Source organism: Scophthalmus maximus, chromosome 12 (assembly GCF_022379125.1).
Source record: "Scophthalmus maximus strain ysfricsl-2021 chromosome 12, ASM2237912v1, whole genome shotgun sequence".
Lineage (NCBI taxonomy): Eukaryota > Metazoa > Chordata > Actinopteri > Pleuronectiformes > Scophthalmidae > Scophthalmus > Scophthalmus maximus.
The window spans coordinates 7,195,313-7,213,324 of record NC_061526.1 but is presented as its reverse complement, the minus strand read 5'-3'; the positions used below and the strand labels follow the sequence as shown (position 1 = coordinate 7,213,324).

General features: G+C 47.5%; 3 protein-coding genes across 12 annotated transcripts; 1 reads left to right on the top strand and 2 right to left on the bottom strand.

Moving 5' to 3' along the window:
- LOC118284714 (4-galactosyl-N-acetylglucosaminide 3-alpha-L-fucosyltransferase 9-like) lies at positions 1-12,148 on the bottom strand. 7 transcript variants are annotated; one of them, XM_035607704.2, is made up of 4 exons: positions 11,912-12,148; positions 5,268-5,306; positions 4,799-4,860; positions 1-3,465 (listed from the first exon to the last, which is right to left on the bottom strand). In XM_035607704.2, the coding sequence occupies exon 4, from the start codon at positions 3,455-3,457 to the stop codon at positions 2,345-2,347; it is 1,113 nt and encodes a 370-aa protein (XP_035463597.1). In that variant the 5' UTR covers positions 3,458-3,465; positions 4,799-4,860; positions 5,268-5,306; positions 11,912-12,148; the 3' UTR covers positions 1-2,344. The 7 variants fall into 7 exon arrangements, with proteins under 7 accessions (XP_035463597.1, XP_047192233.1, XP_047192234.1 ...); XM_047336277.1 differs by lacking the exon at positions 11,912-12,148 and adding an exon at positions 4,125-4,635 and having other exon boundaries at positions 5,268-8,077; XM_047336278.1 differs by lacking the exon at positions 11,912-12,148 and adding an exon at positions 4,125-4,392 and having other exon boundaries at positions 5,268-8,077.
- LOC118283848 (dentin sialophosphoprotein-like) lies at positions 6,671-11,107 on the top strand. Of its 2 annotated transcripts, none has more exons than XM_035606250.1 (5): positions 6,671-6,802; positions 7,150-7,209; positions 7,656-7,715; positions 7,846-7,988; positions 8,071-11,107. In XM_035606250.1, exons 2-5 carry the CDS (start codon positions 7,153-7,155, stop codon positions 10,463-10,465), a joined length of 2,655 nt encoding a protein of 884 aa, XP_035462143.1. In that variant the 5' UTR covers positions 6,671-6,802; positions 7,150-7,152; the 3' UTR covers positions 10,466-11,107. The 2 variants fall into 2 exon arrangements, with proteins under 2 accessions (XP_035462143.1, XP_035462146.1); XM_035606253.1 differs by having other exon boundaries at positions 6,698-6,793.
- A 985-nt stretch (positions 12,149-13,133) lies between the features above and the next one.
- LOC118284096 (7SK snRNA methylphosphate capping enzyme) lies at positions 13,134-17,966 on the bottom strand. 3 transcript variants are annotated; one of them, XM_035606764.2, is made up of 9 exons: positions 17,763-17,965; positions 17,398-17,637; positions 16,248-16,657; positions 15,635-15,900; positions 15,103-15,400; positions 14,434-15,025; positions 14,007-14,219; positions 13,697-13,805; positions 13,134-13,223 (listed from the first exon to the last, which is right to left on the bottom strand). In XM_035606764.2, exons 3-9 carry the CDS (start codon positions 16,619-16,621, stop codon positions 13,171-13,173), a joined length of 1,905 nt encoding a protein of 634 aa, XP_035462657.1. In that variant the 5' UTR covers positions 16,622-16,657; positions 17,398-17,637; positions 17,763-17,965; the 3' UTR covers positions 13,134-13,170. The 3 variants fall into 3 exon arrangements, with proteins under 3 accessions (XP_035462657.1, XP_035462635.1, XP_035462651.1); XM_035606742.2 differs by having other exon boundaries at positions 13,134-13,805; positions 17,763-17,966; XM_035606758.2 differs by having other exon boundaries at positions 13,134-13,805; positions 17,800-17,965.
- Between the last annotated feature and the right edge of the window lie 46 nt (positions 17,967-18,012).

The following is an 18,012-nucleotide window of genomic DNA, read 5'->3' as shown; positions in this document are numbered from 1 at the left end:
TGAGGTTTGAACAGAGGGAGTGTTTGATTCGTCCACTGACGACCTCCTGGGTCAGGGTGGATGAAACCAGCGCACCTCAGTGTTTTATTCATCAAACATGATCAAATTGCAGCTGAAACTTTTCTACCTCCAGCTCCATCAGGTGACTTCTGATTGGCTGACAGTATTTCTACCCTTCGTCACATGGACGGCCAACATGACGGACAACAGCCCCAGTCCAGGACCGCCAGTTCTGTGACCTGGTCCGGGACTGTGACCTGGTCCGGGACCACCACGTCTGTGTCCTGGTCCAGGACCACCACGTCAGTGGGTGAACAGGAGAACATATTAAAACACCAACAAACACTTTACTGTCAGTTTTGATTGGAGATGAAAACATGTAAACTCAACCTTTAACTGAGAACAGCAACCCAACTTCCTGTCCCCCCCCCCCCACACACACACACACACACTCAGGATGTGGTGTAATTGACAATAATTGTTGGCGTCATTATCTGAAGTTTCAACCAAATGACCCAGAAAAGATCTGAGTGACCGTGTGTGTGTGTGTGTTTGTGTGTGTGTGTGCATGCGTGTGTGATTCTTTGTTTATCTGTTTGTGACTGTGACTGTGATTGTGACTTACTAATATAATAATAATAATTACTCATTTCCATGAAACTTGTGCTGTGACAAACGTCGGGCTGAACCTCGCCTCATCTTCACAGAGACCACATTTGAGCCTTGATCACAGAATTGTGTGTGTATCCTCACTTTTAATCTGCAGGTTTCCAGGGCATTTCCAGGACATTTCCAGGACATTTCCAGGGTGTTTTTTACATGACATCTTCCAGGACAGGCTGACAAAGTTCGGTCCTCATCCAGACGGACACACACAGACGTCAGAATCATCAGCTGATGTTTGTTGTGCAGTCATTATGGACCATTAAAACATGTTTGTCTCCATACGCGAAAATCAGGACCAAACAGTCGTCATGGAAACATTCTGGAAACATCTTGGAAATTTTCTGATTAAAATCCAGCTCATTTCCAGGACAGTACCAGGAAAAAAACTGGACGTGCGAGATAAACTGTTTTAAACATCCAGCCAATCAGAACCAAGGAAAACAAATGAAGGATGAGCAAACATCAGGGGACCTTTGACCCAGAGGTCAAACGCAAGGTTACCAGAGGCCTCAGAGCGCCAGAGTGACACTTTGAATTAGCACTTTTCAATTAGAAATATATTAAATATGATCTGATGAGAACTGACATTATCACCTTCATGCTGAGATCGGCTGATTCTAAACACACACACACACACACACACACACACTTTCTCTCTCTCTCTCTCTCTCTCTCTCTCTCTCTCTCTCTCTCTCTCTCTCTCTCTCTCTCTCTCTCTCTCTCTCTCATGATGTTTCCAACAGACGTGAAGGCAGTTTTTGTGTGTGTGTGTGTGTGTGTTGATGAAGCATGAAATTCACAGCAGCTAAATTAAATTACACCCGCAGAGACGCAGATACACACACACACACACACACACACACACACAGACACACACCAGATGTTAGTGCTGAACATGTTTCTGTGTGTTTCACATGACGTGACAGAGAAGGAAGGAAGGAGGTTGACCTGGACAAGAGGTTGGTGAGGAGACGGCGCCCTCTGCTGGACAGAGACCACATCACAGCCTGATCAACAGACAGATGGGCAATCAATCGATCAATCAATCAATCAATGATTGGGATTGTGGACTCTTGATTAAATGTTCATCACAAACATCAACCATTGATTCATGATCGACAACTGACACCAACACATGATTGGCCGAGCAAGTGTGTGGGCGGGACATCAATACTGTGGCTCCACTCCACAATTCACTATGGCGCAGATGACGTCACACGTTTCTGTCCATCATGTTCCCATCCATCATGTTCCCGTCCATCATGTTTCTGTCCATCATGTTTCTGTCCATCATGTGTCATTCCATCATGTTTCTGTCCATCATGTTTCTGTCCATCATGTTTCTGTCCATCATTTTCCCGTCCATTGTTGTCCATCATGTGTCAGTCCATCATGTTTCAGTCCATCATTTTCCCGTCCATCATGTTTCTGTTCATCATGTGTCAGTCCATCATGTTTCCGTCCAACATGTTTCAGTCCATCATGTTTCAGTCCATCATGTTTCAGTCCATCAAGTTTCAGTCCATCATTTTCCCGTCCATCATGTTTCTGTTCATCATGTTCCCGTCCTCTCTCCCTCCTCGATGAAGAAGGAAAATGAAGCTTGTAGAATCTGATCAAGGCACCTCTCTGGTTCTTCATGTCCGTAGAAAACAGGGGCAGTTGTCACGGACTCATTTTAACCCCAGTACCATTTGTTAAGGTGAGGAGTCACGTGACGTCCTCGGTTAGTTTGCAGGTAACCACAGGTTTTGCAGGCATGTTCTTTGCCGAACCAGGATTTGTGAACTCTGAATCTGTTTGTCCAGTTGAAGAATCTTGTGTATTCGGCGGCGTCCTGGTCGAGCTGCAGGAGCCTCTCTGCCAGCGCCTTCGGAGAGGGGAAGTCGTCTACATGAATGAAAGAGTCAGCGGGGACGTGGTCCTCATAGTTCTGTCTGGGGGGGCCCAGAGCCACTGGGACGCTTCCCAACATCATGGGCCGGTAGAACTTCTCCGTGATGTAGTCTCTGGCCTCAGAGTTTTCAAAGGACAGGTAGAACTTACAGCTGGATACCACCTTCACATACTCTCCGTCACTCAAGGAACGGTGGAAGGTGCTCCCGTAAGCACTGACGGGGACGTGTTTCTTCAGTTCCTGGTAGAACTGAACCCGTCGGTGACGCGAGTTCCAGTTGCTCACGACCCAGCACACCAGCTGTGTCTTCTCCGGCAGTTTGAACCTCTCGTCCTCAGACGTCAGAGGCACGAGGTACCCATAAGGGACGGGAACGTCTGAATCCAGGCGATAACTGCACGTCAGGTTGAACAAGTGATCAAGTGCGGCGATCGGAGCGGAGTTCGCAGGCGACTCCATGTTTGACCACACCCACTTCTGGTAGCAGGGGCGTGGCTCTCTTGGGAAGCCCGCGAGGTTTCTAGGAATGTCCCTGTGGTGGAAGAGAATGCCGTGGGCTTTGTGGTACAGAGACCTGTCGTCCGTCAGGCGGCATCTGGTGACGTTGAATGCGCTGCAGCCGAGATCAAACTTGAGGCCAAACGGCCACGTCCAGATCAACAGGACGGTGTCGGCATCCTGGCATGGAGCCTGGTCCTGCTGCACGGAGAATTGGTTTGGGTTTGAGTCCCGGGTCGGTGCGTCCTCTGGACACACAGCTGTGCGACATGCCTCCACGGAGAAGAAGGAAACCTTCTCTTTGAAGTATGTGAAGAAAAGGAGCAGAGATGTGGCCAGCAGAAAGCAGCCGAGGGCTAACCGGCGCAGAAACGTCCCCCAGGAACCCGAGGACATGATTCACCCTGGAACAGAACATGGGATTAGACATTACATTGTGTTTTCCTTCATGTGGACACAGATGTGAATGAAACCAGCAGCAGTGTGAAGAAGAAACATTCTCATGTCTTTAGTTAAAGGTGGTGATGTTTTCACCCCTGTCCATTTGTTTGAACTGATCTCAACTGTTCAACTGAATACTGAAATATCGCGGAGGGGTGGGGCGTGATCCAAGCAACAACCCACTCAAATTTGAAGCAGATCCATTTCTTCAACATGGGGAAATACGGCATCAGCCTTGGCGGAGGTATGTCCTCTCCGAGCGTCTCAGTTTGTCATTCTCCACCTTTTTTGGGCCAGCGCCCCCCTATCCATTATCCAGGCCCCTTACCGCCCCCTCCCATCAAATAAGATAGACCAATTTCCCTGAATATGAATGATTAGGCCCTATTATTATCATTATTGTTGTTGTTATGAGGCCAATTGTTGTTGTTACCATTGTTCATCCAAAAAATCATATAATTTAATGACAAACAACAGATTTATTATTTCCCCAGCAGGGGACAAAAAAGCCATGTGAATAGAAATGATATTATACTAATGGGGAATCCTTAATGAACAATAAACTATGAACAATATTTACAACAGCCAATCATAAGACTAGACATTGAACATTCAAACTTACTTAGGTATCACAAACAGCAGCCAATCGGAGACTTGTATTTAGCCTCCAGCGAGGTGACTTTCACACGACGACAATGTTCTCGGGAAGACTTCAAGTTCACGACGAGACCGCGTTATAACGCTGCAGTGCGGAGTTCCTAGAAACAGAAACTCCGATGTCCCGTCGCCGTGAACGCATCACGGAGCTGCGCCACACGAAGCAGACAGACGCAGAAGAGGAGAGGTTCCGATGACCCATGGCGCGTCTTCATGATGCAGACCACTGTTCCCTTGCAAGTGATTTAAAGTGTTAACTTGTATTGTGGTGAATCTTTAGTGTAAAGTCGCCTTAAAACAAGGCCACCTATTGTTTCCAGCGACCCCCCCCCCATCCTCTGAACGGCCCCTGGGGTGCGGTACCGCCCCCGTTGAGAAGCGTTATGGCTAAAGAAGGTCAAAGCGAAAGCATCCTGTATCCGCCCCTTGAATCTGCATCTGCACCGAGACGTAGTGGGTTGTTCTCAGGCCTCACCCTGCCGCCAAGTTTGGAGAAAACCAGTTCAGTAGTGTAACAGAAGCAAAGTAAAACAAACTCAGACACACCCTGGTGATAACACGACTTCCATCAGGTTTTGACTCAAAGGTTTATTTTCCTGTGAGAGATTCTCATCTGTCCGTCGTCATTCCGTTACTCACAGTTGAGCTGAGTTCAAACTGGCAGGAGTTCACCGACCTTGTCCCACGTCCTGATCGTCCTCCTGAAACATGGATTTGAACGAACTTAAATCTTAAGAGCACAGTATATATACTAGACTGACTGGAAAACTTGGTTTGAATCCCCCTGAAAGGACAGGGACTAATTTGTGTCTATGGGTAATTACAAATATAAAAGAAATACCAAAAGTAACGTGGAGTTCCCTCGTGGCTCCATTCTGGAGCCTCTTCTGTTCAACATCTACAAGCTACAACGGCTCGGATTACGGAGAGTAACTATTTCTTATTAGGTCGACGACACATTCATGTACATGACCATTTCACCTGGGGACTATAATCCCATACAAACTCTGAGCAAGTCAAGGATTAGGCTAGATTAAACATGCATAATTAAAAGTCAGCTTCAATTCTTTAAAGTTCAAAAGTACAAACCAAACCAGAAACCGCATACCTGAACTTCAACGTGATTTTTAAGTCAGTCGATCACCACCTGAAGAACATCAGAGTATTTTAGGATTAAAGGATTTACTGTGCGTCTTAGGAAGACTTGGCAAAACACGTCCATGAGTTTATGTTCAAAAAAATAGACCAGACAGCTGCATCTGATTCTGAACGCTCCTGCTGTAAGTGGTGGCGGTTCAGCTGACAGGAAGTGAAGAGAACGTTTTGTAACTCATCTGACAGCGTCTTTCTGCTGTAACCGCCAAAATTAGGAGTAGTGAGTCAGTGTGTGAGACAGAACAACAACCAGCGCAGTGACCAGAGGTTAAATTTCTCTTGGTGGAGAGAGACACTTCAGATTATATATTCAAAAATAGACGGGGAACTCCCATCATGCACTGAGCATATCACATATCAGGCCCTTGAACATTAACATAAGATGTGTTGGAATAATAGTCTGAATCGACAATTTTCCTCATCCTTAAGTTTTCATGGACCTCCAGAGTGACGTGTTCACACGGTGTCATCAAGAGACAGGACACCACGACATGTTGACCCCGAACACCCGCTGCCGGCCGTCTCCGGCAGCGATTGTGTGACATCACAGGAAAGAAAGAAAGCGCCGAGGCAGGTGACGCGAACAAACGTGAGCTGCGTTGCGATTGGGTGCCACGTCCTTCAGAGGACCGGGTCCTTTCGACCTTCGCAGACTGAGGCCAAGATCTCCCATTCGTGTCGTCAGTTTGTCCTGCGCTCACCTGTTGTGTCCCGTTGCATCACCATAGTTACTTTGAGCTGCTGCACTCAGCACGCACGCAACGCTATCTCGTTAGCGGCATCAGTGGCTCGCAATGAATGCTGGGAAAGGTACGCCAGAGCAGAATCCGCCTGTTGGAGCTTTCATGGATTGGGATTTTGGAGGGATACACTTTTTTGGCCATGTTAGAAGGAGGATGCGAAATTTGACGGCCGAGGATGCAGCCCCTGATTTGGGGCACAAATGCAGTGTCTACATGAGATAAAATGATCTATAGTTGTTCTCCGATGGCCATTGATCGCTTCTTAAACCCACCTGATGCATGCTGGGAACTCTCACTGACCCAGAGTCAGTTTGTGTTTCAGTGTGTGTGTGTGTGTGTGTGTGTGTGCGCGCCCTCAACACAATCAAAGTATGCACATACTTCTTGCCAAGCAGTGTGTCTGTGGAGGTGGCAGGAAGTGTGTGTGTGTGCGTGCGTGCGTGCGTGCGTGTGTGTGTGACCACATCACTTTCAGCCTGTAATTTCGCCACAAACCTAAACATTAACATTTTTCCGTCGTCCGGCAGAACTCCTTAAATATTCTGTGCTTTGATTGGAGGGCGGGAGAATGTGGGCGTGGCCCGCAGCTCCGCGAGGTGACGCGGACACAGAGGTGAAGAAGCTCTTTGTTTCTGGACATTTCTCGTCTGGACTTGTTCTTCTTCACACTGTGCGGCGGTACGTCTCCCTCTGGCTCCTCCCACCAGGTGACAACCAATCAAGTAATCAGGAACAGGTTCGTTAAGTAAGTGCAGCATGCTAACTGATCCCATAGATCTTCAACTTCTTCTTTTTACTCAATCTTACAGAACTCAAAGTGATTAATAATTGATTATTAATAGGAAACGGTTTGATTGATGAGACTGAAGTCCAGAGACTCTGATCAGTGTTGACTTATTGATCAGAAGTCAGCTGAATAATGTCCTGCTGTTGTAAAATGATAGACTGATCAGTGTTCTGATCCTTCTCTGCCAATGTCTAATTCATACTCAGTCAATGGATGATAAACTAATCAACAATGAAATACTGTGATCGGATTTTCATTTTCGTGCGATTTTGTTTTTCTTATTTTACTGATCAATTCAACTGTAGAAGATGCTGAGCTCAGTGTTCCTGCTCTGTCTGATGATCGATGTGGCTTCTACAGCACCAGTAAGACTGTGTATAATCATTATCAATGACTGTGTACAAACATAATCAATGAATGTACATTAACATAATCAATGAGTGTACATAAAGACGATCAGTGACTGTATATAAAGACAATCTGTGACATGGAGGGGTGGGGTTTATGACATATACTGCCGCCAGCCACCAGGGGGCGATGCAGATGATTTGGCTCCACGGGAGCCGTCATGTCATCCATGTCTATTCACAGTCTGTGCTGAGGACAGACGTCTATTTTAAACTTGTGGTTGGTGGGTAAACAGTGTTCGACATTCAACACACCGATTTAGACGCATACCACAAACATACATGAATGCACTCATGCATGCACGCACGCACGCACGCACGCACGCCCGCCCGCCCGCACACACAACACAGTGTTTTTACAGTGCAGCTGAAAGCTAAACATCTCCCTCGCTCTCTTTCTGCAGCTGAGCTCAGACTCTGATTCTTCGTCGCCCTCTTCATCTGACAGTGATGAAGATCTTCAGGTAACACAAACATACTGTACACACAAACACAAATCCTCACTACAACTACACAAGTATACTAAAAAAGGACAATGAAGTAAAATGACAAAAAAATAAAACATCTACACAAACATCTTCACTGTGTTTCCAGCTGCCTACTGTGTTTCCCCTACTGGAAGCCCGGCCCAGTGGGATTATTGAGGTGGATGACACAAAAAAAAACACCACCTTGAGGTTTGCCATCTTCCTCATCACTGAGGAGGAGGAGGGGAGCGGGTCTTACGGACGGGAAAGGTACATATCAGTCCGACGCCTCCTTGTCTCCGTTTTTTTTCCTCCTGTTTTATTTATTCAGATTCTTTTTATTTTCACTTAGGTCCGACGACATCAACGATGATGTCAGTAGTGAAGAAATCACACGGCAGGGCATTCAGCCAAAGACATCGACTCTTCCCACCGAGCCAAAAACCAGCAGCAAGCCAATGACTGAAGAGAATGCAGATCCCACGATCAGCGCCGCGGGCAAACACTTCTCATCAGAAGAAATGATGGGTGATCAGCCGATGTTTATGGTTTCTGATGATGAAACTGATGGATTTAACAACACCTCCTCCAGGGGGCACAATCAGAACCAAAACCTGAATCTCTCTGATGACTTTGATTATTTTACCAACAGCTCAACTGAGTCTAATTTGCACCAAAAGCTTAGTGTGTCTGATGATTATGATAATGCTGTTGATCACAGCGAGGACACAGCTGCTCCAACAGCACCAACTTCTGGTGACAACAGCACAGAATCCAGGGAGATGAACAATCAGCCAGCTAGAACCATTCTTGATTTCTTTCATGACATAATTACCAGGTTTGATGAACCAACATTGTCTTTAACTGGTGACTTAAGCAACTCATCATCCTTAGAGGTCACTCAGTCGAATCCAAACCTTCAGGGTATCCCTTTAAATCCAGACAACCAGGGTTCCGACAACAACCAGCAGGGGGTGTTGGGTGTTGACATGGTGGAATGGCCTGTTCCGGTTCCAGTGTCTAAAGAGGTCATGAGTTCTAGCTCAGAGAAAGTAATCTTGGGCAACCAGGACCAAGGCGGTTCTAGAAAAGGTAGCATTAGCAGGTATTTGGGGTTGGGTTCAAGACTTCAGGAGGTGTTCCACTCCATCCAGGAGGTTGTAGATCTGCTTCCCGGCAACCAGAGAGTAATGGGGGCAAAGGGTAACCATCACAAGCCTCTCGGTTCAACTCCCTACACTAGCAGTCAGATGAGGTTTCTTTCGACCTCTGATGAGAGTAATGAGAGTTTAGAATTTGTTAGCACTGATCCCAAAAATCAGACAAGTGTCAGTTTGCGTCCCGAGAGCCTGAAGTACACCACCACCAGTGTCAAGCAAGGCACTGGTTCTACAGATCCCACACAGCAAGTTACTGGTCTGGCCACAAGCTCGGCCGCTGACTTGATTAGTCCTGAATCCACCAAAGAGGCTAACAATGCCAGGTTGAACCCAATCAGTCCAGATCAGGATGCATCCCAGACGAACTTGACCATTCTGAAGAATACTGTGTCCAAAGAGACTTCCAAGTCATCTCAGATGGACAATAGTTTAAACCCAGACAGCTCTGAGGAGAGTCGGGAGGTTGTGGCTTCAACAACACCTGGCCTGGGTCCTGACTCCAGAGACGGACATCCAGATGTCAGCTCCAGCAGTGAGGAGATCCTGCTGGGCCTGGATTTTACACAAACCCAATCTGGAAGTATTCGGTCAGAATCAGAGGAGTCAGATTCATCAGACTCTGGATCTGCATTTGACTCTCCAGGAGTTGATTCAGGGAATAGCTCTATGAGCGTAGCACTTCATGCTAATCCCATCCCAACATCTGATTCCAATCTGAGTCCAGGGTCTACCGTTAATCCCAGTCTCAGTATGAACTTCAGCACCAGCTCAGAGATCAGTCTAGAAGAGTCTGAAAAATCCCCAATCAACAAGATCCCGAAAGATGCTAACCCCACTTTAGACGGTAACACCGACACCGGTATCATAGCCGCCAGCCCTGAGGTTAGCACGGACGGAACGCCTGAGGGCAGTGTAAAAGATGCTGAAGCAGATTCAAGTGCAGATGCAACTGCTGATTCTCACGATGGTGATGATGATGATAGCATTGAAGCTGACCCCATCATCAGCGCTACAGTGTACGGCACTGTTCTCCCAAGCGCGCATGCAAACTTTGATGCCAGCACAAACACTGGCAATGAGTTGAGTGCAGAAGAGGACGGTCATGCTACCACAGAGCCGGCCGCTGAATACAGCACACACCCTCCTGACTCCAGGGCTAGCACTATTGCTATCGCTAGTGTAGAAAAAGCGCAAGCAGGTACGGATTATAGGACTGAAGCCAATTCAGATGCTAACAGCCCAGGTCCAAACCAAGCTGCCAACAGTGAAGAAAATGTGGTCTCTCCTCTTCCTCCTCGCAGGAAGATACCTTATCGCTTTGGTTTCCTCGGCCCCATCAGTCATTTCCGTAGCAACGACCCCGTCGCCAAGCAGGTGAGAGTTGCCTCTCCTCACACCATCGCCAGGGAAACATTAGCAATACTACGTCGCCGACTGGTGACACCACAACAACACGGTCCCGATCAAAACGTTTTCTCGGATCTGCTCCGTGGCTTCTTGAACCGCCGCCCACAGCCAGTCGGTCGCCACACGGGCAGGAAGCAGACGGCAGCTGCAGCTCAGAGCAGCAGTGAAGAAACAAGCTAGTTCGGATGGTGTGTTGCCCCCATTAGCTGATTTTAAAGTGTGGAGGAGGTTTGATCAGGACCATGCACTACACATGCAGAGTTTAGAGAGTGATCAGGTTGCGAAACTCTGAGTAATTTGAAAACAATGGATCCTGATGAAAAACCCAAGTCGCTCCTCGTTTCTTTTCGAATCAGTAACAGCAAGTGGTTGGATTTCATCAGGACAGGACGAGGCTATGCTAACAGGCAAACAGTCACCGGCTCATTGAAACAGGTAGACGACAGAAGTAATAAAAGCTACTCTTGCTTGGTGTTATGGCAAATCTTTTTTCGATGTACAAATTCTCCTTATTAAAGAAGTAGAATAAAGATCAGAATAGGACGGTTAACCGCTGCCACACAGTGGATGCTTCAGACATGATCTTCCAATATATGCCACAAAGCATATCTGTGCATTTGATGTTTGCTCTCATCAATTATAATATTTGACATTACAACAGTGTTCCCTACTGTTTTCTTCATGCCATCTGGTTTACGCTGCTGTACAATTATCACAAGTTTAAATTCTGTTGATGTTCAGGAAACTCGATCCAGTGTAAGTCCCATTATACCAACAGTTTATGTTGTTTATTTTATACAAATAAATTGTATGTATTCAAAAGATGTTCCTCTGGCTCGATCTTGTTGCATTACTTTTTTAAAAATGCAGATTACTTCTCTGGAGTTCTGTGCGTGTGTGTGTGTGAGAGAGAGAGAGAGAGACAGTAAATCTGTCTGTCCTCCTCCTGGTTGTGAAATGTGTTTAGCGTCAGCTCCATGTATTGTTGGGGTGTCCGCTGGTTCACCACAGCTCCATCAATCTGACTACTTTCAACACATCTGCAACACACTGCATGGCCAAAAGTATGTGGACAGCTAACACGCTAAAGAAAAATCATGCAATTCTACAACTGTGTGGATTAATTGCAGTTGTGCAGAGTACTGTAACCAAGTACAGTTTTTTACTATAGTACATTTTTCTGTGTTTTCAAAGCTTTATAGAATGAGATTATGAATTCAACTCAGTTTATAATATATATTGCACTCAGAATGGCCAAAAGGTATATATAAATATGAACTATATATTAATGATTCTATTAGATACTAAAAATAACTTGGACGCAATTTTATGTCCATATAGAGTCCTGCACAAGATGGCGGCGCAGGCATCTGAGATGTTTTAGCTTCATTTTTGGTCAACGGGAGGAAAGCGGAGAGGAGTCATCCAATAAAATATACAGTCATTGGTCGTCTTAATATATATGATGATACTCTCACTGTGTTTTTTTGGGGTGGGGACAGAGGAGAGAATGATAACAGGTCACTTCCTACTCAACAGACAATAAAAGACACAAGTCAGAGCGAGACACAAACAGATCCAGAAGGACCAACAGACCCGGGCTGACACTGGACCATCAGAACTGACCTAGACCACCAGGACGGACCTGCTTCTTTCAGTTTGGACCAGTTCAGCTGAGGGTCTTTCCAGGATGTGGATGTTTATGCTGATGGTGGTTCTGCTGGACCAAAACAAGGCTGCTCCTGTAAGACAGATCTCCATCGATCACCTGATTAGTTGGAGATGTGGCTGATCAATGACTCCGGTGTGTGATGTGTGTACAGTCGGCAGGTGAACGTGGCAGGAGCCTGCAGCTGATTCGTCAACATCTGGACCAGAAAACGGTGAGTGAGGATGAGCACCACTGAAACAGAACAGGACAAATCATCAGTCACGTGGAACAGGAAGGTTTGATTTTCACGGAGTGGAGATCGACCAGTCTTCAACTGCTATATCAATAATCGTTCCAACTGTGTGCTAAACTAAAGCCTTAAGTGTTCATCAAACTGTAATGACTGACATTATGGGGACTTGTGTAATTGGAGAGAAGTTGTGTCCCCACAATATTGTTGTGAACAGATTTAAACACGCAGATAAATGTTGTGATGCATTAAGAATCAAGTGTGATGTATGAGTGTGATGTTTGACGTCTTTGTGATCTTTACAGGAACGTCTAGAGGTGAGAGAGCGAGAGAACCTGGAGAACATGGTAACACACACACACACACAATCAATGGCAATGGCTCCGTCCACACTGATACAGTGGTTGATACAGATGGTTTAAAAATGTTCTATTGTGAAAAACCCCACACAAATTTTCTTCTTCAAACATCTTTAATGTTTAATCTCCAGTGAAAATTTGTGATTTTTTCCATCAAGTGTCAGATTTTACAAAACTGAAACAGAAGAGACGACTCAGAAAAGCAGCTGATAAATTCTCTTTATTCTGAAAAAACGCAAACAAAAAAACAAAATTATATTTTGAAAAAGACAGACCTTTATAGACATGTCACTCTCTCTCCAGTGTCCAGTCACTGTCCTGGACCAGAGGTCACACTTCACTTTGACTTAATGAGGCGGTGTCAGCCAATCGTGCTCTCCGCTTTGATGTGATGTCATCAAGCAGTCATTAAACAACAGGCCCAGCTGTTCAACCAATCGGCTGCGAGCTTTCAGTCACAAAATTTATGGAGGGGTTATTTGGGTGCAACAGGTGAGCGTGTCATCCTGCCTCCACCAATCAGCTCCCTCCTCACCATTAGTTTAAGGGTGCTGCCATGGTAACAAGAAGGGTCTCGGGCTGCACTACCTTGAGAGGAAGGCCCGTCACATCCCGTCCGGTGACCTCACTTCCTCTGGGCGGGGCCTTTGTGGAACAGGTAGATCGGCCGCTGGTTACCTGGCAAACGCACACACACACATGTTATTCAGAAATCTCCATGACTGATGAGCTCCCAACCTGATCAGCTGGACGCTCACCGTGACGCTAACAAACAACTGCTTCCTTATGGTTCTCACTGAAGGGAAATCAAACCTTGTCTCTGACGCAGCTCGCGACCATTAAATGTGTCGACCCTGTGACAACACACGTGACTACCTTCTTATTGGCCAGATTGTAAGATTCGGACCGTGTCCGTTCACATGTTCGGACAAACGTGTTCACATCATTGTCAATAACAATAAAAACCTCTGTGAACTGTGGTTCTTCTGCCCCCTGGTGGTCTACACGTGTCATTTCCAACTGAACCTGCTCTCACCACCTGTCCCCCCCGAAGGCAAAACACAGTCACTGCACATCTGGAGTTAAACCTGCGACGACGACATGACCGGGCCCTGCAGTCAGGTTTGCGTCGTGTGTGTCTGACGACATACCTGTGTGTTTGAGGAGCCTGTAGGAGGAGAAGCCCACAGTGTCTGTCAGGTAGGAGGTGAAGTGTTCAGGTCTCAGCCTCACGCTGCTGAAGTGACGACGCGTTGTCTCCTACAACACACACACACACACACACACACACACACACACACACACACACACACACACACACACACACACACACACACACACACACACACACACACACACACACACACACACACACACACACACACACACACACACAGAATCAGTCTGTCTGTTCTCTGGTGTCATGCGTATTTGTGCTTGTGTGTGTGTGTGTTGTGTTACCGAGGCCCTCTTGCTGCGGCCGTAGCTGCTCCACGGCTGTGGCTCCAGGATGAATAATCCACCCAGTGACAGGCTCTGATAGGCACGTTTGAACAGTCTGACCACGCCCCAGTCACCTGACTGCAGGTGCACCCATTTGGTCAGTCCCATACACATGACAACATCATACTGACCCCGCCCCGACCACGCGTCCCGCTCTGATACACAGTCGCCCTGCGGGAGGAGTCACAGCTGTGATGTAAGCAAGGTAACGATGTCACATTGAAAAAACAGAATTCACCATTCTGTAGTTTTTATTATACCCTGTTCAGTGGAACCAGTGTCCCACAATGCAATGTGGAAAGTAGACCCATGGTCACCAAAGATTGGTTCATCACCATGTGACCAAAGCTGCTCTGAACAAACAGCCGGTGTGTCTGACACTCACCTGAATGAAGGTGACGTTGTTGGGGAACTTGGAGGAGGAGGAGGGCGAAGGGGGGAGAAGCGGAGGAGCAGATAGAGGACCCCGACTCACCCTGAATGACAGGGGGAGGGAGAGGAGGGAGAGCGCCTGCTGTAACGCCTCCATCACTTCCTCCTCCTCCTTCTTCTCCTCCTCCCCCTCCGCTCCTCCCCCTTTCCTTGTAGGAGAGGGGTCTGTCGTTCCTCCCCTCTTCCTCTTCCTCTCCTCCACAACCAGGTCATGTGACAGGAAGTGCCTGACGTTCTGCTTGGCAGCGTGGACCAATCGTTTGTCTAGCTCCACCCCCAGAATGTGGACGGGGTCAAACCTCCGGGCAATGCTGATGGCCATGTGCCCTGCACCGCAGCCCATGTCTAGCACAGTCTTGTCTCTGAACCAATAAGCTTCCAGGAGGCGGAGACGTGGGTCCTCCTCCGCCCCCACCCGCCCCTCCCATCCATCACCATAGAAACCATGGTAGCCATAGTGACGACTGTGGTTGCCTTGCTGGTATCGGTGTTTGTCCTTCCTCCTCCTCTCTGGTCGAGCGGAGCCAGGCTGAGGTCCTCCACACCTACAGGGGCCACACAAAGGTCATGTGAGGGGCGTCCAATCAGAATACAGCATTTCAATTCACCTTTGGTGACTCACCTGCCACTTTTTGCCTCTCCCATCAGTGGTGTCTGGAACTTAGTTGTTTGAGTCGCTGTTGTCGCGGTGACAGCATTCGCATTGCCGTCTGCTAACCTAGTTGAGGTGGTGCGTCGCCGTCTCCGTTGGCGACCATCACCCTGGTTGCCGGGTTTGTGGGTGTGGCCTGGTGGAGGGTGCGTGTGTCTCCTAGGGAGTATGGGGGGCGGGGCTACATCGTCTCGACAGGTGATGGCCGTGTTGAGTTCGCAGGGAAGAGGAGACGCAGAAGCACTGCCCTCTGTGGTCAACAGAGGTACTGCAGGATAAAAAATAATTATCAAAATCCTCTAGCTGTAGCGCTAAAGATAAAAATACCATACAAAAAATTAGAACATTAACTGTTTTGATTAACTAAATGTTATTAACTACATGCTAAGGGATAATTGTAACTGCCCTCTGTGGTCAACAGAGGTACTGCAGGCACCAAGTGATTAACATCATGCCTGATCATCGATCAGATTTCTTTAAAGATCCAGATTTTCAGTCTCACCCGCCAGTGCAGCTGTGGAGGGAAACAGTCGAGCAGGTATCACCTCCCTGTCCCCTTCACCTCCCCCTCCTCCGCCATGGTGTCTGTTCCTGTGTCTCTTCCTGGACTTCACGGGGGACAGCAGGACCCCCCCTGCCGCTGTCCCGTCTCCCCCACCTCCTTTCAGGTTCAGGGGGTCGGTGATGTCGCGTGGAACCAGGATCTCTACGGGGTCACCGCCCCGTGATGGCAGGGGCGAGCACTTTGGTGTTTCCTGATTGGTCACTCTGAGGAGAGTGGAGTTGGAGGAGTTTAATATTTATTTCTAAATTAAAAATTACAGCAGCAAGAAATAAAATTGTTGATTTAATAGTTTGACTGTGTCCGTGTTGTTGCTTCTAACTACACTCTGAATCACGTCCAGCACAAACTATGAACAAAGCTACAGTATTTTTGCAGGTCTGTGTGAACAGGGGTCAGAGGTCACTGACACAGAGGAATAATTCTGTCAAGGTCAAATACTTCATAAGAAAAAAATGAGGCGTGAATCACAGAAGTTGTCAGTCATTGTTATTGGTATTGTTAGACTAGTTCTTAGTTATTGGACTCATCACCGCAGTCTCAACAGTCTCACCTGTTGACGTCTTCGTCCAACAGCGAGTTCAGGTTCAGCGGGTCGAAGATGTTCCCGCCCAAGAGAAAGTGACTAGGCAGCACAGACTCTGACTGGCTGTCACTGTTGGCACGGCGACGGCGCTTGGCCAGTCCCTTGAAGCCGGCGCCCACGGAGTAACGCCTCTTTATATTTCGCTGAGCGGGGGGGGGAGGGCCGGCATGGGGGGGCTGGCTGTTACCCGTTGGCTGCAGGCCATTTTTAGGACAGAGGGGGCGGGTCTTAGTCAACTGCTGCTGCTCTGATAGGGCGATATTGGCAGGGAAGGGGGGGCTGACTCTGATGGGCGCATCATGAGCGAGGACAGTCTCTTTGTCCAATGACATCCTGATCATCTTCCACCTGAGGACAGATCAGCCAATCATAGTGATCTAGAGAGACAGCGAGAGAGAGGGGAGGAGTTAGTCTGAAAGACAGGGGGCCGAACCAATCAGACAGACAGCGAGACACTTTTCAATAGCAATATTGATCTATTGATTAATGGATTGAACCGCACATTATCAGATTTTTAAACAATACATTTTCAAACTATTTATTCACTGAAAATACTCGTCCCTCTTTCAACCAATCAGGGAACAGCTTACATTCACATCTGTCCACACTGATCAAATATGTAGTAAAGAATTTTCAATTGATTTTCTCAGGTGTAAACAGGAAGTAGATTGTCTACTCTGCAGTTGGCTGCTCAGTTACAGAAAATACTCTGAACGAGGAACAGCGATGCTGAAAAGTAAGAGCAGGGATTTATTTTCCTTGGAGCGGGGACGAGGTGAAACTGTTACTGACTACTTTCGAGTAGTGACTGAGAGGAACCAATCAGGAAGAGAACGTGGGCGTCATCATTTAAAAAAAAAACCCATCTCAGTTCCTGTCTCGGAGTTTGGACCCATCTCTTCTTCGCTCAACTTCTCACAGACTCAGCTGCTGCTTTTGGCAACAGGAATCTCTGCGAGAGGGGCCGACACTGGCAAGGACAGAGACGATGCACAGACTGAGGAAGACTTTGGCCAGCGACCAGGGGTCAAAGGTCACCAGTGTGACACCAATCATTTCCTGGACCTTCACTTGCTCACACTTATCATTCATACTAAGCATAATCAATCATACTCACCGTCCTGTACGAGTCAGCTGAGTCCACTTGTTGTCGTCTTCTGACCCCCCCGACTCTCGGTTTCCAATATTTTCGCACACTCTGTGTGTGTGTATGTGACACAAATAGACCTGTTTGTGTGTGTGTGAGTGTGTGTGTAGTGGCTAACACCCCCTCCCACATACCCAAAAACCCTTCTAGCCCCGCCCCTGCCGCGGACTCCACCAATCCCGGAGCGCCGTCATGAATAATTCCAACCAACTGTAAGAAACAAACAGGCAGATAGTTAGCTTGTCCAGCCAGCCACCGCTGGCTAACTTGCAGGAAGGAGTTAGCATGGAGCTAACACACACGCACGCCCGCGCACGCACACACAGAACGCTTACAGGCAAACAACTAGTAAACATCCGCGAAACCCCGCACCGTGCGTGAAAACAGGCCTCTGTCGATCTGTCCGTGCATGTGAGTGCGCGTGTCACTGAATATGTGCGTGTTGATGAGTCATGACTACAACTAAGACACTACACTTCTGCTGCGACTAGCTGCTAACTGTTAGCTCTCCGAGCCGTGCCCACATTTTTATATGCCAGCCGCGGGACAAGGCGAGTGACCATAGAGCTGGCCAATCGCGTGGCA